Source organism: Triticum urartu, chromosome 5A (genome assembly GCF_056163025.1).
Source record: "Triticum urartu cultivar PI428250 chromosome 5A, HENAU_Tu73, whole genome shotgun sequence".
Lineage (NCBI taxonomy): Eukaryota > Viridiplantae > Streptophyta > Magnoliopsida > Poales > Poaceae > Triticum > Triticum urartu.
This window is the reverse complement of record NC_141877.1, coordinates 516127248-516154593: the sequence shown is the minus strand read 5'-3', so window position 1 is coordinate 516154593 and position 27346 is coordinate 516127248. Positions and strand designations below refer to the sequence as shown.

The 27346-nt window shown below is 43.6% G+C and overlaps 1 protein-coding gene across 1 annotated transcript; it reads right to left on the bottom strand.

The window, feature by feature from the left end:
- Window positions 1-97: 97 nt before the first annotated feature.
- LOC125510105 (large ribosomal subunit protein eL42z/eL42y) lies at window positions 98-2959 on the bottom strand. The gene is made up of 4 exons (XM_048675195.2): window positions 2760-2959; window positions 609-788; window positions 432-506; window positions 98-331 (listed from the first exon to the last, which is right to left on the bottom strand). The coding sequence occupies exons 1-4, from the start codon at window positions 2760-2762 to the stop codon at window positions 272-274; spliced, it is 318 nt and encodes a 105-aa protein (XP_048531152.1). The 5' UTR covers window positions 2763-2959; the 3' UTR covers window positions 98-271.
- Between the last annotated feature and the right edge of the window lie 24387 nt (window positions 2960-27346).

Below are 27346 nucleotides of genomic sequence, written 5' to 3'. Positions count from 1 at the left end.
AGCTAAAACCTAAACATTAATTTTGAAACAGAGGGAGTACACATTCAAAGTGTAAAACCAGAACCTAATCAGACCAGTAACAAGCATAACGAACTCAAAAGCAGAAAGAACATTTTTACTTGTCTCAAGGATCTGAAGAGAGTCGTTGACAGGAAAGGCAAAACATATGCTCCATAGCCCATACAGTCATACCCAGAATACCAATATGATAATACATTGTTCGAGTGGGAAGTTCTGGCACAACACTGAACAAAACAGGGATATCATCAGCTTAGAAGAGAGAGGTCCCCTTGCCCTTCTTGTCTCCACCGATCTCAAAGTGCTTGCACCTCTGTAGCAACGATGCAATCATAGAGTTAGACACTTCAATATAACATAATAATAATGTATTCCAAGGAGATTGGATGGCAGATTAAGTGAGATGTGTGGACCTTGATAGCGCGTTGCGAGTAATGCTTGCAGCTCTGGCACTGCAGCTTCAGCACAATCTTCTTTGTTGTCTTGGCCTGAAACAAACAGAATAATGAACATCCAGATGCAAAGAAGCAACAGATTGCTAGAGTTATACAGCAAAGAAGATGCACCCGCCACAGAAATCAGTGCCATACCTTCTTGTGGAAAACAGGCTTTGTCTGGCCACCATATCCTGACTGCTTGCGGTCGTAACGGCGCTTTCCCTGAGCAGAAAGACTGTCCTTGCCTTTCTTGTACTGCGTAACCTTGTGGAGGGTGTGCTTCTTGCACTCCTTGTTCTTGCAGTAGGTCTTCTTGGTCTTTGGAACGTTCACCTACAAATGGTTATGGAACAAACAACCAGGAATTTTACCACGTCAGATAAACAAATAGAACTTCATTGCTGAAATCATAATAACATGTTTGCTAGTTTAATACATCAAGAAGTAAGACCCTCTTCTGGGAATACAAGAGTAAAAAGTTATATTCCCGCAGGGGCGAGGTTAATTCCAGGTGAATTGAAGAGGGTTCGAAAATAGAGAGAGCAGAATTTTCAATGTCCGTTCATACATATAATGAAAGCAACTCAAGTCAAAGATGCTTAAGACAATATAGTGAACTAGAAAGGCACCCTGACTGCCAAAAAGGTTACATACTTCAAAACATAAGACACTGAGTTAAATGACAAAGATTATGACAGTCTAGAATCCATACTCTAGGTTTATAACATTTCAACAACAGGATCAAATTTTGCAATTATAAAAAAATGGAGCTTCCAAGGCAGCAATTGTGCAGTGTATTCTGAAAATGCGCCACACAGCAGTGAGATTTGATCATTGGCATCTCACCAAACAGGTCACACTGCACTCTGATGCTCCTTATGAGTCCAAAACGAACCAATTTAAAACTATATATGCTAGTACCCAATGTGTTGGAAGAATCCCAATTCAACTGTTTATACTGAATAAAAAGGTAAAAGACCTTGGGGGCTCATATCAAGTGTATATTAAGAAACCTTCACCACGGCAGGAAATCCAACAGAGACGGCAATCCAATCGCGCGCCAACACCTGCCAACGCACCAACAGCACGACGAGCAACACAGGTACTGGGTTTTGGATGTGGAACACCAGATGCCAAGCCCCACGCGACTGTTCAATCCATACCTCTCTCTCTCTCCCTCTGTATGAAACAGATACACACACACATCACAAGAACCAAACAGCCCGTCGTCAGACGGCACCCCGTGTTCCACTTCCATCCCAATACGACCTGCTCGTCGCGGTGCTGTAATGGGGGCACACGGCAAGATCTGTCGTTCCGCTAAGGTTTCCCAGAATCAAACCGCTCGAGCCACTATTTTGTAATCACTGCCTCCGGCCAAGTACGAATGAACAAAGGTTATCATCAGGGGAACTGACCAAACAGGAGAGTAACATTACAAACTTCAAAACAGAACACAATGAATTAACCCACAATGATTATGCCAGTTCAGACTCCAGGGAGGGAGCCAGACTCTAGGTCAATCACATTTCAACTATAGGCTCAAAATTCTACGATTACAAAAATGAAGTTTTCTATGCAGCAGTTGCGTAGCCTATTTTAAAAGGACTCCACAGCAGCAAGATTTGATCTTTGGCATCTTACCAAGCAGATCACACTGCACTCTCATGCTCCTTATGAGTCCAAAACAAACCAATCAAAACCTATGTGAGTACCATATGTGAAGGAAGAATCCAAATTCAACAATTTATACTGAATAAAAAAGGTAAAAGACCTTCTTGGAGGCTCATATCAAGTGTATATTAAGAAACCTTCACCGCGGCAGGAAACCCAACTGAGACGGCGATCCAAGCGCGCACCAACCCCTGCCAAAGTAGCTGCTGCACGACGAGCAACACGAGGACGGGGTTTTGGATGTGGAACACCAGATGCCAAGCCCCACGCGACCGTTCAATCAAAACATCTCCCTCTCTCTCCCTCTGTCTGAAACAGATACACACACACACACAACACAAGAACCGAACAGCCGGTCGTCAGGCGGCACCTCGTGTTCCACCTCCATCCCCAACCGCCAAGAGCTGCTCGTCGCGTTGCTGTAATGGGGGCACACGGCGAGATCTGCCGTTCCGCTAGGGTTTCCCAGAATCAAGCCGCTCGAGCCATTCTTTTGTAATCACAGCCCCCGACAAAGTACGAACGAACAAAGCTAATCTGAGGCATCGCGCAACAGCTGCGGTGGGTCTCAGGGAGGAGAGAGCAAGGTAGCCATCAGGGGATTTCGGTGGTGGGAGATGAGGGCGTTACCATGGTCGCCGCCTGGAAGCTCTCCTCCGCGCGTCTGCTTCTTCCCCTGCGGCGGGGGCGGCGGTGAGGAAAGGGGGAAGGGGGAGAATGGCGGCGCTTGGGTGAAATATTAGCGAAGCGAAACCCTAGGGACGGCAGGTGTAGCTTCGGGAATATGGGCTTGCGGGCTTGGGGCTTTGGGCTTCTTGCTCCGTGTAAGCCTGGTAAGCAATGCACGGGTATTTGGTTGGGGTTACATGTCCAAGTGAAATAAAAAAAATTAGATGGTCCATGAGAAATACTGCTGTTTCTAAAAAAAATGCTATCTTTTTTTTTTTGCGGGGTTAAAGGGATTTCATTGCTCAAACTGGAGGAAACTCCTCCAAACAAAGTTGGGGTACATTAGCAGGGCCAGACTTTAACCAAACTGCTGTCCTAACTTCTACACGACCAAAAGTCGCCAACCTATAACTGACAGTATTTTGACACCTACTAATATGAGCAATGGAACAATCCCTATCACCAAGAAGTGACTTCACTTCATTTATCATCATCGCATGCAACGACCTATCCTCCACTGGTGCCCAAATCGAGTCCACGGCAACCAGACAATCCATCTCGACATACACAGGAAGCTTGCAAGGGATTTGCGCAGTTAACCAGGCTTCTGCAAGCCGAGAAAATAATGGCACCCTCGCTATCGCGCAGTACCATGCCCGCACCTGCCTTTCCAGAAGCTTCACAGTAGGACCCATCAACATTAATTTTATACGACCATGGGTTGGAGGTTGCCATTTGATGGGGAGAGACTGAGTGCCCTTTGCATGTGATAGCAGCGGCAGCCGGCCTCCATCATCAGTCACCATTTTACCTTTAACAAGATCACTTGTAGGATACCTCTTGATAGCGAGCAACGACGATTCATAGCTGAGTAAGAATCGGCAAGATACTTCGACTGGGGGTAGATGTTTGTCGTGGACGATTTCATTTCTAACGTGCCAAGAGCGCCAGAGTACCATCAACACTCGCATGCGGTCATCGGCTTCCAGATTGTGCGGGACGTCGAAGAGCCATTCAACGCTCGTAGGACACACAGTGGTTAAGTTCGGCAAGTTCCAATGTTTGGCCATAGCTTGCCAGAGCTCCACCGCGCGGGGGCATCTGCAAAACACATGGAACGTGTCCTCCCGCTCCATCGCACATAGTGGACATGTATCAGTAATCTCCAGTTTTCATGTCTTTTTATTAGCCCAAGTGGCCAATGAGTTTGATGCAAGCTTCCACGCAAATATACGCATCTTAGGCGGAGCAGGGCACCTCCATATTAGTGCCCAGACAGCATGTCGTCCGTCCGGTGCCCTGCTCGCTGCAACCGACGATGGTAGGAGTTGTTCGTTGAGGGCGAGACGATATGCACTCCTCATCGAGAAGACGCCAGTACGCTCCGCCGCCCATGCAATAAAATCACCAACTTGACTTGAAGAAGATTTAATCTTCAATATCTCCATGACGTCCACATGCAAGAAGTGTTGCTGGAGAAGAGGTACGTCCCAATTGCCATGGTCGTCCAAGAGTTGACTGACTCGCCGTAGTCGACAGCGCCCTTGCTGGGAGATCGGGCCTCGTGCAACCGGGTGTGGAAATCCATTGATCTCGCCAGATGCGGACCGACGCATCGTCCCCAATGCGCCAAATTAACCCCTTCTTAAGGAGGTCGAGGCCGTGTACAATAGACTGCCATGTCAAAGACGCATTGTCGGAGAAGACTGTATCCTCCAGGCGCCCATTGGGGTAGTACCGAGCCTTGAGAACCTGCGCGCACAAGCTGTCAGGGTTAGAGAGAAGTCGCCAAACTTGTTGGGCAAGCAAGGCTTGATTGAAAAGCCGAAAATCCCGGAAGCCAAGCCCGCCCTGCTCTTTTGGCCTGATCATAGTATCCCATGCCCTCCAGTGGGTCTTTCTTCTTCCTTCCTTGGCTCCCCACCAAAAATTCCTAACCATACGAGTAAAATCATCACAAACGCTACGAGGAAGCCGAAACACCCCCATCAAATATGTGGGTAAGGACTGCGCAACGACTTTAATAAGAATTTCTTTCCCTCCTTGTGATGTACCTTCACCCCACATTAGAATTCTCTTTGTGAGTTGTTTCTGTAGACTCTGGAAACGTCCCTTGGACATGCGTCCTGTAGGTGTAGGTAATCCCAGGTATCGTTTCTCAAAATTCATATTTTGTACCTGCAATGCTTGGGTGACTGCAGCTTGGTCCTCAGACCGGCATCTACTGCCAAAAAGTATCGAGCACTTTGAAGTATTTATGAACTGTCCAGTAGTTCTCTCATAAGTAGCCAAGGCATCTTTGATCTCCAAGGCCTCTGCTATCGTGGCATGGAAAAACAATAGAGCGTCATCCGCGAATAGCAAATGGGAAATGCCGGGCGCCCGGGGACATACTCGCACTGGGGTGATCTGTCTCTGTTGTACCTTATGTTTCAGGATAGCATCAAGTCCTTCAGCCACAAACAAAAATAAAAATGGTGATATTGGATCTCCCTGCCGTAATCCACATGACGGTGCGAACAAATCCGAGTTGGCTCCGTTGACTTTAACACTATATGTCACCGAGGTCACACACGTCAAAAAGAATGCTATCTGTAGAAGAATGTTCCTCTAATAAACAGTGAAATGCACCATTGTCCCATAAACACAGGATAATTCAGTCGACAAACTAAATTTGCATGCGTAGGTGATACATTGTCAGATTTCGAAGGGGTTTGCGATGAGGTGTTCCTGCGAGGGGCTTTCAGCAAAATACATTGCCCTCCCATTGTCTGACTCCCTCCCCACGGTGAACTTTTCACGTGGTTAATCCATTGAGAAGAAAAACCTTCTCAACAAAAAAGGTGAACTTCACGAACAAAAATGAACCTTTAAAAAAAGAAGTGAATTTCCCATGTTGTCGAAGTAAATTTTACGACAAAAGGTGAACTTCCCACAAGGAAGAAGTGAAATCCCCGATAAACATGTGAACATCTTGCGTGCAATAACTGAACTTTTTGCATGGAACTACGCTTTTCACACTATTATTTATGGTAAGGAAAAATGCTCTCACCTAATAACAAAGGATACTCTCAATACGATTGCCACGTATCACCATGATTTGCTTGCGGAATTGGACGCACCACACACAAAAAAACTGCCCTCGGGAATGTATGCTCTACATCATTTTCAAAAAAGACGTCGATAAATGTCACACGTGTGGGCGTTAGGAGGGCTGCCCACACATTTTGTGTGGTGTATAAGAGGAACAGCCCACACATCCACGTGTGGGGGCAAAAAAAGTAATGCCCACACACCTCTTTTTTTCCCTCCCGATCCCTCTCTCACGCGTGCGTGTGGGCGAAATAGATAACGCCCACACGCCCCGTATGTCAGGCCTCGTACCTCGTGGTCCCGCACGCCCGCGTGACAGTCACCGCGCGTCCCGCAGTTGCCATGCTCCAGACCCTCGTCCATATTCATTTAACTGCAGTTGCCATGTCGCTGAACTTCGGTTGCCATGTCGGACAACTACAGTTGCCATTGTTGCTCAACTGCAGTTGCCATGTATGGTCTGATCTACTGCAGTTGCCATGATTTTGAAAACTTTAGGAGTTGCCACCCACTAAACACTAGGCAGTTGTCATGTAGCACTACAAGAAGACATGGCAAAAAAACATGTTCGGGTAAAAGAGAGAGTTGCCATGTGCTCACAAGCACACTAGGGCAGTTGCCATGTAAAAAAAGAGTTGACATCTGCTTACGTGCACGCTACGGCAGTTGCCATGTACCATGCAAAAACACATGGCAACTTGGGTAAAAATAGTTGTCATCTGCTCTCAACTGCAGTTGCCATGTATGGTCTGGTCTACTGCCGTTGCCATGATTTTCAAAACTTTAGGAGTTGCCACCCACTAAACACTAGGCAGTTGCCATGTAGCACTACAAGAAGGCATGGCAAAAAAACATGTTCGGGTAGAAGAGAGAGTTGCCATGTGCTCACAAGCACGCTTGGGCAGTTGCCATGTAAAAAAAAAGCTTTGCCAACTGCTTACGTGCACGCTACGACAGTTGCCATGTACCATGCAAAAACACATGGCAACTTGGATAAAAAGAGTTGACATCTACTTACAAGCAAAGCTAGGGCAGTTGACATATACCTGGAGAAGCACATGGCAACTGCCAGCTTTGGGTGTAGGTTAGGAGACGGGCGTGTGGACGAAGTGATAAACTCCCACACACCAGTCCCTCTGTGTGCGTGAAACTAGTGTGTGGATGAATTGCTAAACGCCCACACACCAGCCCCCCATGTGGTGAAAAAAAGACGTGTGGGCGACCAGATGAATGCCCACACACCAGCTTAGTCCTACGTGGCATACAAAAACTGCTAGAACGCGCCAAGATCCGTGCAGAATTGGTTGGATAAGGATCCATGCGTGTGGGCGAGTTGCCAGACGCCCACACGTGTGGGCGTTAACATTTTCGTTCCAAAAAAACACCATGCATGCTAGTAAAATTATATCCAAACCATTTTTTTACTTCAAAAATCGAACCAATTCCCCCGTTAAACCTACATGCTGTGTATGGCAATATCGTCCCTATTCTGGACATGAGGTTTCTGCACCCGAGCTCATATGCACCCTTTTGAACAGTAAAATAAAAAAAACCTGAAATATTTTGAAAACAAACTTTGACGAATTCTGAACATGTGTGCAAAATTTCATGAAGAAACAACATTCCAAAATGCTCCATAAAAGATAAATTTGACACTCGTTGCCGTAAAAAAAATTCATGCTCCGAGAAAGAGACTTTTTGGAGCATCAAATTTGTTTTTTTATGGAAGCATTTTTGGAATGTTGTGTCTTCATGAAATTTAGCATACATATTCAGAATTTGTCAAAGTTTGTCTCCAAAGAAATTCAGATTTTTTGGATTTTGTTTACTATTTTTTTTCAGTTTTACTGTTCACAAGGGTGCATATGAACTCGTGCGCAGAAGGGTACTTTCGCCCAATACTGTTGTATCTCCCACCCTAGGATTTCATGGTTTGGTGTGCCTAGGTCTCAGTCGTAGACTTAACCAAGTCTCAGTCAAGTGGCATAATATATAAAAAGAGAAAAAACTGGGGGGGGGGGGGTTGTACGAATTTCCATGCAAGATCGAAGGAATATAACATCGACTGAGGCATAATGGAGTCTCATTCGACTGAGACTTAGCAAAACTGCTCGTGGTTTGTAGTTTCAAAAAGGCCAATGCTAGGCGTCGATGCTGGCCCAACGTTTTGACGGGTCGCACGCTAGCCGTCGGATTGGCCCGTCGCGAGTCATTAGTGTTGGGGAACGCAGTAATTTAAAAAAAAATCCTACGCACATGCAAGATCCATTTAGGTGATGCATAGCAACAAGAGGGGAAGAGTATGTCCACGTACCCTCGTAGACCGAAAGCGGAAGCGTTATGACAACGCGGTTGATGTAGTCGTACGTCTTCACGATCCGACCAATCCTAGCACCGAAGATACGACACCTCCGCGATCTGCACACGTTCAGCTCGGCAACGTCCCACGAACTCTAGATCCAGCTGAGGTCGAGGGAGAGTTTCGCCAGCACGACGGCGAGATGACGGTGATGATGAAGTTACCGACGCAGGGCTTCGCCTAAGCTCTACAACGATATGACCGAGGTGGAAATCTGTGGAGGGGGGCACCGCACACAGCTAAACAATCAACTTGTGTGTCTAGGGGGTGCCCCCCTTCCCCGTATATAAAAGGAGTGGAGGAGGGGGAGGGCCGACCTCTATGGCGCACCCCAAGGGGGGATTCCTACCCCTACTACGAGTAGGTTTCCCCCCTTTCCTAGTCCAACTAGGAGGGGGAGGAAGGGAAGAGGGAGAGGAAGGAAAGGGGGTCCGGCCCCCCCTCCCCAACTCGGATTGGGCCTTGGGGGGGGGAGCGCCCCACCACTTGGCCGCCTCCTCCTCTCTTCCTCATGGCCCATCAAGACCCATTAATCCCACGGGGGGTTCCGGTAACTCCCCGGTACTCCGGTATATGCCCGAACTCATCCAAAACCATTCCGGTGTCCAAACATAACCTTACAATATATCAATCTTCATATCTCGACCATTTTGAGACTCCTCGTCATGTCCGTGATCACATCCGGGACTCTGAACTACCTTCGGTACATCAAAACACATAAACTCATAATACCGATTGTCACTGAACATTAAGCGTGCGGACCCTACGGGTTCGAGAACTATGTAGACATGACCGAGACTCATCTCCGGTCAATAACCAATAGCGGAACCTGGATGCTCATATTGGTTCCTACATATTCTACGAAGATCTTTATCGGTCAAACCGCATAACAACATACGTTGTTCCCTTTGTCATCAGTATGTTACTTACCCGAGATTCGATCGCCGGTATCTCAATACCTAGTTCAATCTCGTTACCGGCAAGTCTCTTTACTCGTTCCATAATGCAACATCTCGTAACTAACTCATTAGTCATATTGCTTGCAAGGCTTATAGTGATGTGCATTACCGAGAGGGCCCAGGGATACCTCTCCGATACACAGAGTGACAAATCCTAATGTTGATCTATGCCAAATCAGTAAACACCATCGGAGACACCTGTAGAGCATCTTTATAGTCACCCAGTTACGTTGTGACGTTTAATAGCACACTAGGTGTTCCTTCGGTATTCGGGAGTTGTATAATCTCATAGTCATAGGAACATGTATAAGTTAAGGAGAAAGCAATAGCAGGAAACTAAAACGATCAAAGTGCTAAGAAACGGATGGGTCAAGTCAATCACATTATTCTCTAATGATGTGATCTCGTTCATCAAATGACAACTCTTGTCCATGGCTAGGAAACTTAACCATCTTTGATTAACGAGCTAGTCAAGTAGAGGCATACTAGTGACACTTATTTTGTCTATGTATTCACACATGTACTAAGTTTCCGGTTAATACAATTCTAGCATGAATAATAAACATTTATCATAATATAAGGAAATATAAATAACAACTTTATTATTGCCTCTAGGGCATATTTCCTTCAGTCTCCCACTTTCACTAGAGTCAATAATCTAGATTACATAGTAATGATTCTAACACCCATGGAGCCTTGGTGCTGATCATGTTTTGCTCGTGAGAGAGGCTTAGTCAACGGGTTTGAAACATTCAAATCCGTATGTATCTTGCAAATCTCTATGTCTCCCTCCTTGACTTGATCGCGGATGGAATTGAAGCATCTTTTGATGTGCTTGGTTCTCTTGTGAAATCTGGATTCCTTTGCCAAGGCAATTGCACCAGTGTTGTCACAAAGGATTTTCATTGGACCCGATGCACTACGTATGACACCTAGATCGGATATGAACTCCTTCATCCAGACTCCTTCATTTGCTACTTCCGAAGTAGCTATGTACTCCTCTTCACATGTAGATCCCGCCACGACGCTCTGCTTGGAACATCACCAACTGACAACTCCACCATTCAATAAAAATATGTATCCTGTTTGTGACTTAGAGTCATCTGGATCAGTGTCGATGTTTGCATCGACGTAACCGTTTACGACGTGCTCTTTGTCACCTCCATAAACGAGAAACATATCCTTAGTCCTTTTCAGGTATTTCAGGATGTTCTTGACCGCTGTCCAGTGATCCACTCCTGGATTACTTTGGTATCTCCTTGCTAAACTAATAGCAAGGCACACATCAGGTCTGGTACACAACATTGCATACATGATAGAATCTATAGCTGAAGCATAGGGAATGACTTTCATTTTCTCTCTATCTTTTACAGTGGTCGGGCATTGAGTCTGACTCAACTTCACACCTTGTAACACAGGCAAGAACCCTTTCTTTGCTCGATCCATTTTGAACTTCTTCAAAACTTTGTCAAGGTATGTGCTTCGTGAAAGTCCAATTAAACGTCTTGATCTATCTCTCTAGATCTTGATGTCGAATATATAAGCAGCTTCACCGAGGTCTTTCATTGAAAAATTCTTATTCAAGTATCCTTTCATGCTATCCAGAAATTCAGTATCATTTCCGATCAGCAATATGTCATCCACATATAATATCAGAAATGTATAGAGCTCCCACTCACTTTCTTGTAAATACAAGCTTCTCCAAAAGTCTTTATAAAACCATATGCGTTGATCACACTATCAAAGTGTATATTCCAACTCCGAGAGGCTTGCACCAGTCCATAAATGGATCGCTGGTGCTTGCACACTTTGTTAGCACCTTTTGGATCGACAAAACCTTCTGGTTGCATCATATACAACTCTTCTTTAAGATATCCATTAAGGAATGCAATTTTGACATCCATTTGCCAAATTTCATAATCACAAAATGCGGCAATTGCTAACATGATTCGGACGGACTTAAGCATCACTACGGGTGAGAAGGTCTCATCGTAGTCAACTCCTTGAATTGTCGAAAACCTTTTGCAACAAGTCGAGCTTTGTAGGTAGTAACATTACCGTCAGTGTCAGTCTTCTTCTTGAAGATCCATTTATTCTCTATGTCTTGCCGATCATCGGGCAAGTCAACCAAAGTCCATACTTTGTTCTCATACATGGATCCCATCTCAGATTTCATGGCCTCAAGCCATTTTGCGGAATCTGGGCTCATCATCGCTTCCTCATAGTTCGTAGGTTCATCATGGTCAAGTAACATGACCTCCAGAACAGGATTACCGTATCACTCTGGTGCGGATCTGACTCTGGTTGACCTACGAGGTTCAGTAGTAACTTGATCAGAAGTTTCATGATCATCATCATTAGCTTCCTCACTTACTGATGTAGGAATCACTAGAACTGATTTCTGTGATGAACTACTTTCCAATAAGGGAGCAGGTACATTTACCTCATCAAATTCTACTTTCCTCCCACTCACTTCTTTCAAGAGAAACTACTTCTCTAGAAAGGATCCATTCTTAGCAACGAATATCTTGCCTTCGGATCTGTGATAGAAGGTGTACCCAACAGTCTCCTTTGGGTATCCTATGAAGACACATTTCTCCGATTTGGGTTCGAGCTTATTAGGTTGAAGCTTTTTCACATAAGCATCGCAGCCCCAGACTTTAAGAAACGACAACTTGGGTTTCTTGTCAAACCACAGTTCATAAGGTGTCGTCTCAATGGAGTTTGATGGTGCCCTATTTAATGTGAATGCAGTCGTATGATACGTCCATTTTGCATCATGCTTTTATATCAATATTTATTGCATTATGGGCTATTATTACACATTATGTCACAATACTTATGCTTATTCTCTCTTATTTTACAAGGTTTACATGAAGAGGGAGAATGCCGGCAGCTGGAATTCTGGGCTAGAAAAGGAGCAAATATTAGAGACCTATTCTGCACAGCTCCAAAAGTCCTGAAACTTCACGGAAGTCATTTTTGGAATTAATAAAAAATATTGGAGAAATAATCCACCAGAGGGGGCCCACACCCTGGCCACGAGGGTGGGGGCGCGCCCCCTGCCTCGTGGGACCCCTGGTGGCCCTCTGATGCCCATCTTCTGCTATATGAGGTCTTTCATCCAAGAAAAAATCACAAGCTAGCTCACGGGACGAAACTCCGCCGCCACGAGGCGGAACCTTGGCGGAACCAATCTAGGGCTCCGGCGGAGCTGTTCTGCCGGGGAAACTTCCCTTCGGGAGGGGGAAATCATCACAACCGTCATCATCACCGATCCTCTCATCGGGAGGGGGTCAATATCCATCAACATATTCACCAGAACCATCTCATCTCAAACCCTAGTTCATTTCTTATATCCGATCTTTGTATCCAAACCTCAGTTTGGTACCTGTGGGTTACTAGTAGTGTTCATTACTCCTTGTAGTTGATGCTAGTTGGTTTACTTGGTGGAAGATCATACGTTCAAATCCATTATGCATATTAATACCCCTCTAATTATGAACATGAATATGCTTTGTGAGTAGTTACGTTTGTTCCTGAGGACATGGGAGAAGTCTTGCTATAAGTAGTCATGTGAATTTGGTATTCGTTCGATATTTTGATGAGATGTATGTTGTCATCCTTCTAGTGGTGTCATGTGAACGTCGACTACATGACACTTCACCATTGTTTGGGCCTAGAGGGAGGCATTGGGAAGTAATAAGTAGATGATGGGTTGCTAGAGTGACAGAAGCTTAAACCCTAGTTTATGTGTTGCTTCGTAAGGGGCTGATTTGGATCCATATGTTTCATGCTATGGTTATGTTTACCTTAATACTTCTGTTGTAGTTACGGATGCTTGCAATGGGGGTCAATCATAAGTGGGATGCTTGTCCAAATAAGGACAGTACCCAAGCACTGGTCCACCCACATATCAAATTATCAAAGTACCGAACGCGAATCATATGAACGTGATGAAAACTAGCTTGACGATAATTCCCATGTGTCCTCGGGAGCGCTTTCCTCCATATAAGAGTTTGTCCAGGCTTGTCCTTTGCTACAAAAAGGATTGGGCCATCTTGCTGCACCTTATTTACTTTTATTACTTGCTACTCGTTACAAATTACCTTATCACAAAACTACCCGTTACTGATAATTTCAGTGCTTGGAGAGAATACCTTACTGAAAACTGCTTATCATTTCCTTCTGCTCCTCGTTGGGTTCGACACTCTTACTTATCGAAAAGGCTACAATAGATCCCTACACTTGTGGGTCATCAAGACTCTTTTCTGGCGCCGTTGCCGGGGAGTGAAGCGCCTTTGGTAGGTGGAATTTGGTAAGGAAAAATTTATATAGTGTGCTGAAATTTACTGTCACTTGTTACTATGGAACATAATCCTTTGAGGGGCTTGTTCGGGGTATCTTCACCCCGACCAGTAGAGAAAAGAGTTGCTCCTCAACCTACTGAAAATTTTTACTTTGAAATTCCTTCGGGTATGATAGAGAAACTGCTAGCTAATCCTTTCACAGGTGATGGAACATTACATCCCGATTTGCACCTAATCTATGTGGATGAAGTTTGTGGATTATTTAAGCTTGCAGGTATGCCCGAGGATGTTATCAAGAAGAAGGTATTCCCTTTATATTTGAAGGGAGATGCATTGACATGGTATAGGCTATGTGATGATATGGGATCATGGGACTACAAGCGATTGAAATTGGAATTTCATCAGAAGTTTTATCCTATGCATCTTGTTCATCGTGATCGTAATTATATATATAATTTTTGGCCTCTCGAAGGAGAAATCATCGCTCAAGCTTGGGGGAGGCTTAAGTAAATGTTATATTCATGCCCCAATCATGAGCTCTCAAAAGAAATGATTATTCAAAAAAATTATGCTCGGCTTTCTCTCGGTAATCGCTCCATACTCGATACTTCTTGTACTAGATCTTTTATGATGAAGACTATTGAATTCAAATGGGATTTATTGGACAGAATTAAATGCAACTCTGAAGATTGGGACCTCGACGAAGGTAAGGAGTCAGGTATAGCACCTAATTTTGATTGTGTTAAATCTTTTATGGATACCGATGCTTTCCGTGAATTTAGCACTAAATATGGACTTGACTCTGAGATAGTAGCTTCTTTCTGTGAATCCTTTGCTACTCATGTTGATCTCCCTAAGGAGAAGTGGTTTAAATATAATCCTCCCATTGAAGTAAAAGTAGTTGCACCTATTAAAGTTGAAGAAAAGACTATCACGTATAATGATCCTGTTGTTCCTGCTGCTTATATTGAGAAGCCACCTTTCCCTGTTAGAATAAAGGATCGTGCTAAAGCTTCAACTGTAGTCAACAAAAGTAATATTAAGATACCTAAACCCCCTGAGCAAATTAAAGTTGAACCTAAAATTGCTATGGTTAAAGATCTCTTGGCCGATAATATTGATGGGCATGTTATTTACTTCTGCAATGAAGCTGCTAGAATTGCTAGACCTGATGCTAAAAATAAACATAGACCTGTTGTAGGCATGCCTGTTATTTCCGTTAAAATAGGAGATCATTGTTATCATGGATTATGTGATATGGGTGCTAGTGCAAGTGCAATACATCATTCCTTATACAAATAAATTATGCATGATATTGCACCTGCTGAGATAAAAGAGATTGATGTTACAATTAAGCTTGCCAATAGAGATACTATTTCACCAGTTGGGATTGTTAGAGATGTTGAAGTCTTGTGTGGGAAAGTTAAATATCCTGCTGATTTTCTTGTTCTTGGTTCCCCACAAGATGACTTTTGTCCCATTATATTTGGTAGACCCTTCTTGAATACTATTGATGCTAAGATAGACTGCAATAAGGATATTATTTCTGTTGGTTCAGGGGATATGTCTCATGAGTTTAATTTTGCTAAATTTAGTAGACAACCCCGTGATGAGGAATTGCCTAGTAAAGATGAAATTATTGGTCTTGCTTCTATTGTCGTGCCTCCTACTGATCCTTTAGAACAATATTTTCTAGACCATGAAAATGATATGTTTATGAATGAAAGAAGTGAAATAGATGAAGTATTCTTTAAACAGGGACCTATTTTGAAACACAACTTGCCTGTCGAAATCCTAGGGGATCCTCTCCCACCTAAGGGTGATCCCGTGTTTGAGCTTAAACCATTGCCCGATACTCTTAAATATGCTTATCTTGATGAAAATAAGATATATCCTGTTATTATTAGTGCTAACCTTTCAGAGCAAAAAGAAGAGAAATTATTGAAAACTCTGAAGCAGCACCGTGCTGCTATTGGATATACTCTTGATGATCTTAAGGGCATTAGTCCCACTCTATGTCAACACAAAATAAATTTGGAGAAAGACGCCAAACCAGTTATTGATCACCAACGACGGCTAAATCCTAAGATGAAAGAAGTGGTAAGAAAGGAAATATTAAAGCTCCTTGAAGCAGGTATAATTTATCCCGTTGCTAATAGTCAGTGGGTAAGCCTTGTCCATTGTGTCCCTAAGAAGGGAGGTACTACTGTCATTCCTAATGATAAAGATGAACTGATCCCGCAAAGAATTATTACGGGTTATAGGATGGTGATTGATTTCCGCAAATTAAATAAAGCCACTAAAAAGGATCATTACCCTTTACCTTTCCTTGATCAAATGCTAGAAAGATTATCCAAACATACACATTTTTTCTTTCTAGATGGTTACTCTGGTTTCTCTCAAATACCTGTGTCAGCTGATGATCAAGAAAAGACTACTTTTACTTGCCCTTTCGGTACCTTTGCTTATAGACATATGCCTTTTGGTTTATGTAGTGCACCTGCTACCTTTCAAAGATGCATGATGGCTATATTCTCTGACTTTTGTGAAAAGATTTGTGAAGTTTTCATGGACGATTTCTCTGTTTATGGATCCTCTTTTGATGATTGCTTGAGCAACCTTGATCGAGTTTTGCAGAGATGTGAAGAAACTAACCTTGTCTTGAATTGGGAGAAGTACCACTTTATGGTTAATGAAGGTATTGTCTTGGGGCATAAAATTTCTGAAAGAGGTATTGAAGTTGACAAAGCTAAAGTTGATGCTATTGAAAAGATGCCATGTCCCAAGGACATCAAAGGTATAAGAAGCTTCCTTGGTCATGCCGGATTTTATAGGAGGTTCATTAAGGACTTCTCAAAAATTTCTCGGCCTCTGACTAACCTATTACAAAAGATATTCATTTTGTCTTTGATGATGATTGTGTAGAAGCATTTGAAATACTTAAGAAAGCCTTGATTTCTGCACCTATTGTTCAGCCACCTGATTGGAATTTACCCTTTGAAATCATGTGTGATGCTAGTGATTATGATGTAGCTGCTATTCTAGGACAAAGAGTTGATAAGAAATTAAATGTTATTCAATATGCTAGTAAAAGTCTAGACAATGCCCAAAGAAATTATGCTACTACTCAAAAGGAATTTTTAGCAGTTGTATTTGCTTGTGCTAAGTTCAGACCTTATATCGTTGATTCTAAAGTAACTATTCACACTGATCATGCTGCTATTAAATATCTTATGGAAAAGAAAGATGCTAAACCTAGACTTATTAGATGGGTTCTATTGCTACAAGAATTTGATTTGCATATTATTGATAGACAGGAAGCTGAGAATCCCGTTGCAGACAATTTGTCTAGGTTAGAGAATGTTCTTGATGACCCACTACCTATTGATGATAGATTTCCTGATGAACAATTAGCTATCATAAATGCTTCTCGCACTGCTCCATGGTATGCTGATTATGCTAATTACATTGTTGCTAAATTTATACCACCTAGTTTCACATACCAGCAAAAGAAAAAGTTTTTCTATGATTTAAGACATTACTTCTGGGATGACCCACACCTTTATAAAGAAGGAGTAGATGGTGTTATTAGACATTGTGTACATGAGCATGAACAAGAACATATCCTACGCAAGTGTCACTCCGCGGCTTATGGATGTTGGGGAACGTAGCAGAAATTCAAAATTTTCCTACGTGTCACCAAGATCTATCTATGGAGAGACTAGCAACGAGGGAGGAGTGGATCTACATACCCTTGTAGATCGCGCGCGGAAGCGTTCAAGAGAACGGGGTTGATGGAGTCGTACTCGTCGTGATTCAAATCACCGATGATCCTAGCGCCGAACGGACGGCACCTCCGCGTTCAACACACGTACGGAACGAAGACGTCTCCCATGCCTTGATCCAGCAAGGAGGAGGGAGAGGTTGATGGAGATCCAGTAGCACGACGGCGTGGTGGAAGTAGCGGGATTCCAACAGGGCTTCGCTAAGCGTTGCGGGAGGAGGGAGATGTGTCACGGGAGGGAGAGGGAGGCGCCAGGCCTTAGATTGGTTTGCTCCTCCTTTTTCCCCACTATATATAGGGCCAAGGGAGAGGGGGAGGCGCAGCCCTTGCCCCTTCCTCCAAGGAAGGGTGCGGCCAAGGGTGGGGAGGAGTCCATCCTCCCCAAGGCACCTCGGAGGTGCCTTCCCCTTTTAGGACTCTCCTCTTTTTCCCATCTCTTGGCGCATGGGCCTCTTGGGGCTGGTGCCCTTGGCCCATATAGGCCAAGGCACACCCCCTAAAGCCCATGTGGCCCCCCGGGGCAGGTGGCCCCACCCGGTGGACCCCCGGGACCCTTCCGGTGGTCCCGGTACAATACCGATGACCCCGAAACTTGTCCCGATGGCCGAAATAGCACTTCCTATATATAATTCTTTACCTCCGGACCATTCCGGAACTCCTCGTGACGTCCGGGATCTCATCCGGGACTCCGAACAACTTTCGGGTTACCGCATACTAATATCTCTATAACCCTAGCGCCACCGAACCTTAAGTGTGTAGACCCTACGGGTTCGGGAGACATGCAGACATGACCGAGACGTTCTCCGGTCAATAACCAACAGCGGGATCTGGATACCCATGTTGGCTCCCACATGTTCCACAATGATCTCATCGGATGAACCACGATGTCAAGGACTTAATCAATCCCGTATTCAATTCCCTTTGTCTAGCGGTATTGTACTTGCCCGAGATTCGATCGTCGGTATCCCTATACCTTGTTCAATCTCGTTAACGGCAAGTCTCTTTACTCGTTCCATAACACATCATCCCGTGATCAACTCCTTGGTCACATTGCGCATATGATGATGTCCTACCGAGTGGGCCCAGAGATACCTCTCCACTTACACGGAGTGACAAATCCCAGTCTCGATTCGTGCCAACCCAACAGACACTTTCGGAGATACCTGTAGTGCACCTTTATAGTCACCCAGTTACGTTGTGACGTTTGATACACCCAAAGCATTCCTACGGTATCCGGGAGTTGCACAATCTCATGGTCTAAGGAAATGATACTTGACATTATAAAAGCTTTAGCATACGAACTATACGATCTTTGTGCTAGGCTTAGGATTGGGTCTTGTCCATCACATCATTCTCCTAATGATGTGATCCCGTTATCAACGACATCCAATGTCCATGGTCAGGAAACCGTAACCATCTATTGATCAACGAGCTAGTCAACTAGAGGCTCACTAGGGACATGGTGTTGTCTATGTATCCACACATGTATCTGAGTTTCCTATCAATACAATTATAGCATGGATAATAAACGATTATCATGAACAAGGAAATATAATAATAACTAATTTATTATTGCCTCTAGGGCATATTTCCAACAGTCTCCCACTTGCACTAGAGTCAATAATCTAGTTCACATCGCCATGTGATTAACACTCACAGGTCACATCGCCATGTGACTAACACCCAAGAGTTTACTAGAGTCAGTAGTCTAGTTCACATCACTATGTGATTAACACTCAATGAGTTTTAGGTTTGATCATGTTGCTTGTGAGAGAGGTTTTAGTCAACGGGTCCGAACCTTTCAGATCCGTGTGTGCTTTACAAATCTCTATGTCATCTTGTAGATGTAGCTACCACGCTCTATTTGGAGCTATTCCAAATAACTGTTCTACTTGGAGCTATTCTAAATTGTTGCTCCATTATATGCATCCGGTATCTCTACTCAGAGCTATCCGGATAGGTGTTAAGCTTGCATCGACGTAACCCTTTACGACGAACTCTTTTTACCACCTCCGTAACTGAGAAACTTCCTTAGTCCACTAGTTACTAAGGATAACTTTGACCGCTGTCCTGTGATCCATTCATGGATCACTCTTGTACCCCTTGACTGACTCATGGCAAGGCACACTTCAGGTGCGGTACACAGCATAGCATACTGTAGAGCCTACGTCTTAAGCATAGGGGACGACCTTCGTCTTTTCTCTCTATTCTGCCATGGTCGAGCTTTAAGTCTTAACTTCATACCTTATAACTCAGGCAAGAACTCCTTCTTTGACTGATCCATCTTGAACACCTTCAAGATCATGTCAAGGTATGTGCTCATTTGAAAGTACTATTAAGCGTTTTGATCTATCCTTATAGATCTTGATGCTCAATGCTCAAGTAGCTTAATCCAGGCTTTCCATTGAAAAACACTTTTCAAATAACCCTATATGCTTTCCAGAAATTCTACATCATTTCTGATCAACAATGTGTCAACAACATATACTCATCAGAAATTCTATAGTGCTCCCACTCACTTCTTTGGAAATACCAGTTTCTCATAAACTTTGTATACACCCAAAATCTTTGATCATCTCATCAAAGCATACATTCCAACTCCGAGATGCTTACTCCAGTCCTCAGAAGGATTGCTGGAGCTTTGCATACTTATTAGCATCTTTCAGGATTGACAAAACCTTCCAGTTGTATCACATACAACCTTTCCTCAAGAAAATCGTCGAGGAAACAATGTTTTGACATCCTATCTGCAAGATTTCATAAATAATGCAGTAATCGCTAATATAATTCCAACAGACTCTTAGCATCGCTACGAGTGAGAAAGTCTCATCGTAGTCAACTCCTTGAACTTGTCAGAAAACATCTTAACGACAAGTCGAGCTTTCTTAATGGTGACATTTACCATCATTGTCCGTCTTCCTTTTAAAATCCATCTGCACTCAACAGCCTTACGACCATCGAGCTGTTCTGCCAAAGTCTACACTTTGTTTTCATACATGGATCCTCTCTCGGATTATATGGCCTTAAGCCATTTATCGGAATCCAGGCCCACCACCGCTTCTCCATAGCTCGTAGGTTCATTGTTGTCTAGCAACATGACTTCCAAGACAGGGTTACGTACCACTCTGAAGTAGTACGCATCCTTGTCATCCTACGATGTTTGGTAGTGACTTGATCTGAAGTCTCATGATCAATATCATAAGCTTCCACTTCAATTGGTGTAGGTGCCACAGGAACAACTCTTTGTGCCCTGCTATACACTAGTTGAAGTAACGGTTCAATAACCTCATCAAGTCTCCACCATCCTCCCACTCAATTCTTTCGAGAGAAACTTTTCCTCGAGAAAGAACCCGATTCTAGAAACAATCCTTTATTGCTTTCGGATCTGAGACAGGAAGTATACCCAACTGTTTTGGGTGTCCTATGAAGATGCATTTATCCGTTTTGGGTTCGAGCTTATCAACCTGAAACTTTTTCACATAAGCGTCGCAGCCCCAAACTTTTAAGAAATGACAGCTTAGGTTTCTCTAAACCATAGTTCATACGGTGTCATCTCATCAGAATTACGTGGTGCCCTATTTAAAGTGAATGTGGTTGTCTCTAATGCCTAACCCATAAACTATTGTGGTAATACGATAAGAGACATCATGGTATGCATCATATCCAATAGGGTGCAGTTATGATGTTCGGACACACCATCACACTATGGTGTTCCAGTCTGTATCAGTTGTGAAACAATTTCCACAATGTCTTAATTCTGTGCCAAACTCGTAATTCAGATATTCATCTCTATGATCATATCATAGATATTTTATCCTCTTGTCGCGACGATCTTTCAACTTCACCCTGAAATTACTTGAACCTTTCAATAATTCAGACTCGTGATTCATCAAGTAAATATACTCAACATCTACTCAAATCATCTGTGAAGTAAGAACATAACGATATCCACTACATGCCTCAGCACTCATTGGACTGCACACATCAAAAATGTATTACTTCCAACAAGTTGCTTTCTAGTTCCATTTTACTGTAAAACGAGGCTTTCAGTCATCTTGCCCATGTGGTATGATTTGCATGTCTCAAGTGATTCAAAATCAAGTGAGTCCAAACGATCCATCTGTATAGAGTTTCTTCATGCATATCTACCAACAGACATGGTTCGCATGTCTCAAGTGATTCAAAATCAAGTGAGTCCAAAGATCCATCAACATGGAGCTTCTTCATGCGTTTTATACTGATATGACTTACGTGGCAGTGCCACAAGTAGGTGGTACTATCATTACTATCTTTTGGCTTGAACATGTGTATCACTACGATCGAGATTCAATAAACCATTCATTTTAGGTGTAAGACCATTGAAGGTATTATTCAAATAAACAGAGTAACCATTATTCTCCTTAAATGAATAACCGTATTGCGATAGACATAATCCAATCATGTCTATGCTCAACGCAAACACCAATCTCGATGGTAGAGGGAGCGTGCGATGCTTGATCATATCAACATTGAGAACACTTCCAACACATATCGTCAGCTCACCTTTAGCTAGTCTCCGTTTATTCCATAGCTTTTATTTCGAGTTACTAACACTTAGCAACCGAACCGGTATCTAATACCCTGGTGCTACTAGGAGTACTAGTAAAGTACACATTAACATAATGTATATCCAATATACTTCTATCGACCTTGCCAGCCTTCTAATCTACCAAGTATCTAGGGTAATTCTGCTCCAGTGGCTGTTCCCTTTATTACAGAAGCACTTAGTCTCGGGTTTGGGTTCAACCTTGGGTTTCTTCACTAGAGCAGCAGCTGAATTGCCGTTTTATGAAGTATCCCTTCGTGCCCTTGCCCTTCTTGAAACTAGTGGTTTCACCAACCATCAACAATTGATGCTCCTTCTTGATTTCTACTTTTGTGGTGTCAAACATCACGAACATCTCAAGGATCATCATATATGTCCCTGATATATTATAGTTCATCACGAAGCTCTAGCAGCTTGGTGGTAATGACTTCGGAGAAACATCACTATCTCATCTGGAAGATCAACTCCCACTCGATTCAAATGATTGTTGTATTCAGACAATCTGAGCACAAGCTCAACAATTGAGCTTTTCTCCCTTAGTTTGCAGGCTAAGAAAATTGTCGGAGGTCTTATACCTCTTGACGTGGGCACGAGCCTGAAATCCCAATTTCAGCCCTCAAAACATCTCATATGTTTCGTGACGTTTCAAAACCGTCTTCGGTGCCTCAACTCTAAACCGTTTAACTGAACTATCACGTAGTTATCAAAATGTGTATGTCAGATGTTCGCAACATCCACAGACAACGTTCGAGGTTTAGCACACTGAGCGGTGCATTAAGGACATAAGCCTTCTAAGAAGCAATGAGGACAATCCTCAGTTTACGGACCTAGTCCGCATAATTGCTACTATCAAATTTCAACTAATTTTTTTCTCTAGGAACATAACTAAACAGTAGAACTAAAGCGCGAGCTACGACATAATTTGCAAAATCCTTTTGACTATGTTCAGGATAATTAAGTTCATCTTATGAACTCCCACTTAGATAGACATCCCTCTAGTCATCTAAGTGATTACATGATCCGAGTCAACTAGGCCGTGTCCGATCATCACGTGAGACGGACTAGCCAACGTCGGTGAACATCTTCATGTTGATCGTATCTTCTATACGACTCATGCTCGACCTTTCGGTCTTCTGTGTTCCGAGGCCATGTCTATACATGCTAGGCTCGTCAAGTTAACCCTAAGTGTTTTGCATGTGTTCCGAGGCCATGTCTGTACATGCTAGGCTCGTCAACACCCGTTGTATGTGAACGTAGGGATCTATCACACCCAATCATCACGGCGTGCTTCGAAACGACGAACTGTAGTAACGGTGCACAGTTAGGGGAGAACACTTCTTGAAATTTTAATGAGGGATCATCTTATTTACTACCGTCGTTCTAAGCAAATAAGATGTATAAACATGATAAACATCACATGCAATCAGATAGTGACATGATATGGCCAATATCATATTGCTCCTTTTGATCTCCATCTTCGGGGCTCCATGATCATCATCGTCACCGGCATGACACCATGATCTCCATCATCATGATCTCCATCATCGTGTCTTCTTGAAGTTGTCACGTCATCTATTACTTCTACTACTACAGCTAATGGTTAGCAATAAAGTAAAGTAATTACATGACGTTTATGTTGACACGCAGGTCATGAATAAATAAAGACAACTCCTATGGCTCCTGCCGGTTGTCATACTCATCTACATGCAAGTCGTGATTCCTATTACAAGAACATGATCAATCTCATACATCACATATATCATTCATCACATCCTTTGGCCATATCACATCACATAGCATACCCTGCAAAAACAAGTTAGACGTCCTCTAATTGTTGTTGCATGTTTTACGTGGCTGCTATGGGTTTCTAGCAAGAACGTTTCTTACCTACGCAAAGACCACAACGTGATATGCCAATTGCTATTTACCCTTCATAAGGACCCTGTTCATCGAATCCGATCCGACTAAAGTAGGAGAGACAGACACCTGCCAGCCACCTTATGCATCTAGTGCATGTTTGTTGGTGGAACCGGTCTCACGTAAGAGTACGTGTAAGGTTGGTCCAGGCCGCTTCATCCCACGATGCCGCCGAATCAAGATAAGACTAGTAACGGCAAGCATATTGAACAAAATCAACGCCCACAACTACTTTGTGTTCTACTCGTGCATAGAATCTACGCAATAGACCTAGCTCATGATGCCACTGTTGGGGAACGTAGCAGAAATTCAAAATTTTCCTACGTGTCACCAAGATCTATCTATGGAGAGACTAGCAACGAGGGAGGAGTGGATCTACATACCCTTGTAGATCGCGCGCGGAAGCGTTCAAGAGAACGGGGTTGATGGAGTCGTACTCGTCGTGATTCAAATCACCGATGATCCTAGCGCCGAACGGACGGCACCTCCGCGTTCAACACACGTACGGAACGAAGACGTCTCCCATGCCTTGATCCAGCAAGGAGGAGGGAGAGGTTGATGGAGATCCAGTAGCACGACGGCGTGGTGGAAGTAGCGGGATTCCAACAGGGCTTCGCTAAGCGCTGCGGGAGGAGGGAGATGTGTCACGGGAGGGAGAGGGAGGCGCCAGGCCTTAGATTGGTTTGCTCCTCCTTTTTCCCCACTATATATAGGGCCAAGGGAGAGGGGGAGGCGCAGCCCTTGCCCCTTCCTCCAAGGAAGGGTGCGGCCAAGGGTGGGGAGGAGTCCATCCTCCCCAAGGCACCTCGGAGGTGCCTTCCCCTTTTAGGACTCTCCTCTTTTTCCCATCTCTTGGCGCATGGGCCTCTTGGGGCTGGTGCCCTTGGCCCATATAGGCCAAGGCACACCCCCTAAAGCCCATGTGGCCCCCCGGGGCAGGTGGCCCCACCCGGTGGACCCCGGGACCCTTCCGGTGGTCCCGGTACAATACCGATGACCCCGAAACTTGTCCCGATGGCCGAAATAGCACTTCCTATATATAATTCTTTACCTCCGGACCATTCCGGAACTCCTCGTGACGTCCGGGATCTCATCCGGGACTCCGAACAACTTTCGGGTTACCGCATACTAATATCTCTATAACCCTAGCGCCACCGAACCTTAAGTGTGTAGACCCTACGGGTTCGGGAGACATGCAAACATGACCGAGACGTTCTCCGGTCAATAACCAACAGCGGGATCTGGATACCCATGTTGGCTCCCACATGTTCCACGATGATCTCATCGGATGAACCACGATGTCAAGGACTTAATCAATCCCGTATTCAATTCCCTTTGTCTAGCGGTATTGTACTTGCCCGAGATTCGATCGTCGGTATCCCTATACCTTGTTCAATCTCGTTAACGGCAAGTCTCTTTACTCGTTCCATAACACATCATCCCGTGATCAACTCCTTGGTCACATTGCGCATATGATGATGTCCTACCGAGTGGGCCCAGAGATACCTCTCCACTTACACGGAGTGACAAATCCCAGTCTCGATTCGTGCCAACCCAACAGACACTTTCGGAGATACCTGTAGTGCACCTTTATAGTCACCCAGTTACGTTGTGACGTTTGATACACCCAAAGCATTCCTACGGTATCCGGGAGTTGCACAATCTCATGGTCTAAGGAAATGATACTTGACATTATAAAAGCTTTAGCATACGAACTATACGATCTTTGTGCTAGGCTTAGGATTGGGTCTTGTCCATCACATCATTCTCCTAATGATGTGATCCCGTTATCAACGACATCCAATGTCCATGGTCAGGAAACCGTAACCATCTATTGATCAACGAGCTAGTCAACTAGAGGCTCACTAGGGACATGGTGTTGTCTATGTATCCACACATGTATCTGAGTTTCCTATCAATACAATTATAGCATGGATAATAAACGATTATCATGAACAAGGAAATATAATAATAACTAATTTATTATTGCCTCTAGGGCATATTTCCAACAATGGAGGACACCATGCTGGAGATAGAACTGCACATAAGGTATTGCAATCCGGTTTTTATTGGCCTACTCTCTTCAAGGATGCCCGTAAGTTTGTCTTGTCTTGTGATGAATGTTAGAGAATTGGTAATATTAGTAGAAGTCAAGAAATGCCTATGAATTATTCACTTGTTATTGGACCATTTGATGTTTGGGGCTTTGACTATATGGGACAGTTTCCTTCCTCTAATGGGTATACACATATTTTAGTTACTGTTGATTACGCTACTAAGTGGGTAGAAGCTATTCCAACTAGTAGTGCTGATCATAACACCTCTATTAAGATGCTTAAAGAAGTTATTTTTCCGAGGTTTGGAGTCCCTAGATATTTAATGACTGATGGTGGTTCACATTTTATTCATGGTGCCTTTCATAAAATGCTTGCTAAGTATGATGTTAATCATAGAATTGCATCTCCATATCACCCGCAGTCTAGTGGCCAAGTAGAATTGAGTAATAGAGAGCTCAAATTAATTTTGCAAAAGACTGTTAATAGATCTAAAAAGAATTGGTCCAAGAAACTTGATGATGCATTATGGGCTTATATGACTGCATATAAAAATCCTATGGGCATGTCTCCGTATAAAATGGTTTATGGGAAAGCATGTCACTTACCTCTCGAATTAGAACATAAGGCATATTGGGCCATTAAAGAGCTCAACTATGACTTCAAACTTGCCGGTGAGAAGAGGCTTTTTGACATCAGCTCACTTGATGAATGGAGAACCTAGGCCTATGAAAATGCCAAGCTGTTTAAAGAAAAAAGTTAAAAGATGGCATGACAAAAGGATACAAAAATGTGAGTTTAATGTAGATGACTATGTATTGTTATACAACTCTCGTTTAAGATTTTTTTGCAGGAAATCTCCTCTCTAAATGGGAAGGTCCTTACATCATCGAGGAGGTCTATCGTTCTGGTGCCATAAAAATCAACAATTTCAAAGGCACAAATCCGAAGATGGTGAACGGTCAAAGAATCAAACATTATATCTCAGGTAATCCTATAAATGTTGAAACTAATGTTATTGAAACCGTAACCCCGGAGGAATACATAAGGGACACTTTCTAGAATGTTTCAGACTCCGAAAAGTAATAGGTACGTGGTACGGTAAGTAAACCGACTCCAAAACAATTCTAATGGCAATTTTTCTCTATTTTGGAATATTTAAGAAAATAGGAAAATAAGAAGTAGTCCGGGAAGGACGCGAGGCTTCCACGAGGGTGGAGGGCGCGCCCTACCCCCCTGGGCACGCCCACCTACCTCGTGGGCACCTCGTGCGCTCTCCGGACTCCGTTTTCTTGCACGATACTTCTTTTAGTCGGTAAAAAATCATTATATAATCTCCCAAAGGTTTTGACCACCGTATCACGCAAATATCTCCTATCTTTGTTTCGAGCTGTTTTTTTGACAGATCTAGGTCGCCATGGCGTCTTCAAGTGCCCCCAAGGACAAGTTCTTCGAGAAGGTCATCAACCCCTACCTCACGGAGGTGC

Coding starts and splice junctions, on each gene's coding strand:
- LOC125510105 (XM_048675195.2), bottom strand. Junction 507..608: donor AGCCTGTTTTCCACAAGAAG/GTATGGCACTGA, acceptor TGTTTGTTTCAG/GCCAAGACAACAAAGAAGAT. Junction 332..431: donor ACTCGCAACGCGCTATCAAG/GTCCACACATCT, acceptor TCGTTGCTACAG/AGGTGCAAGCACTTTGAGAT.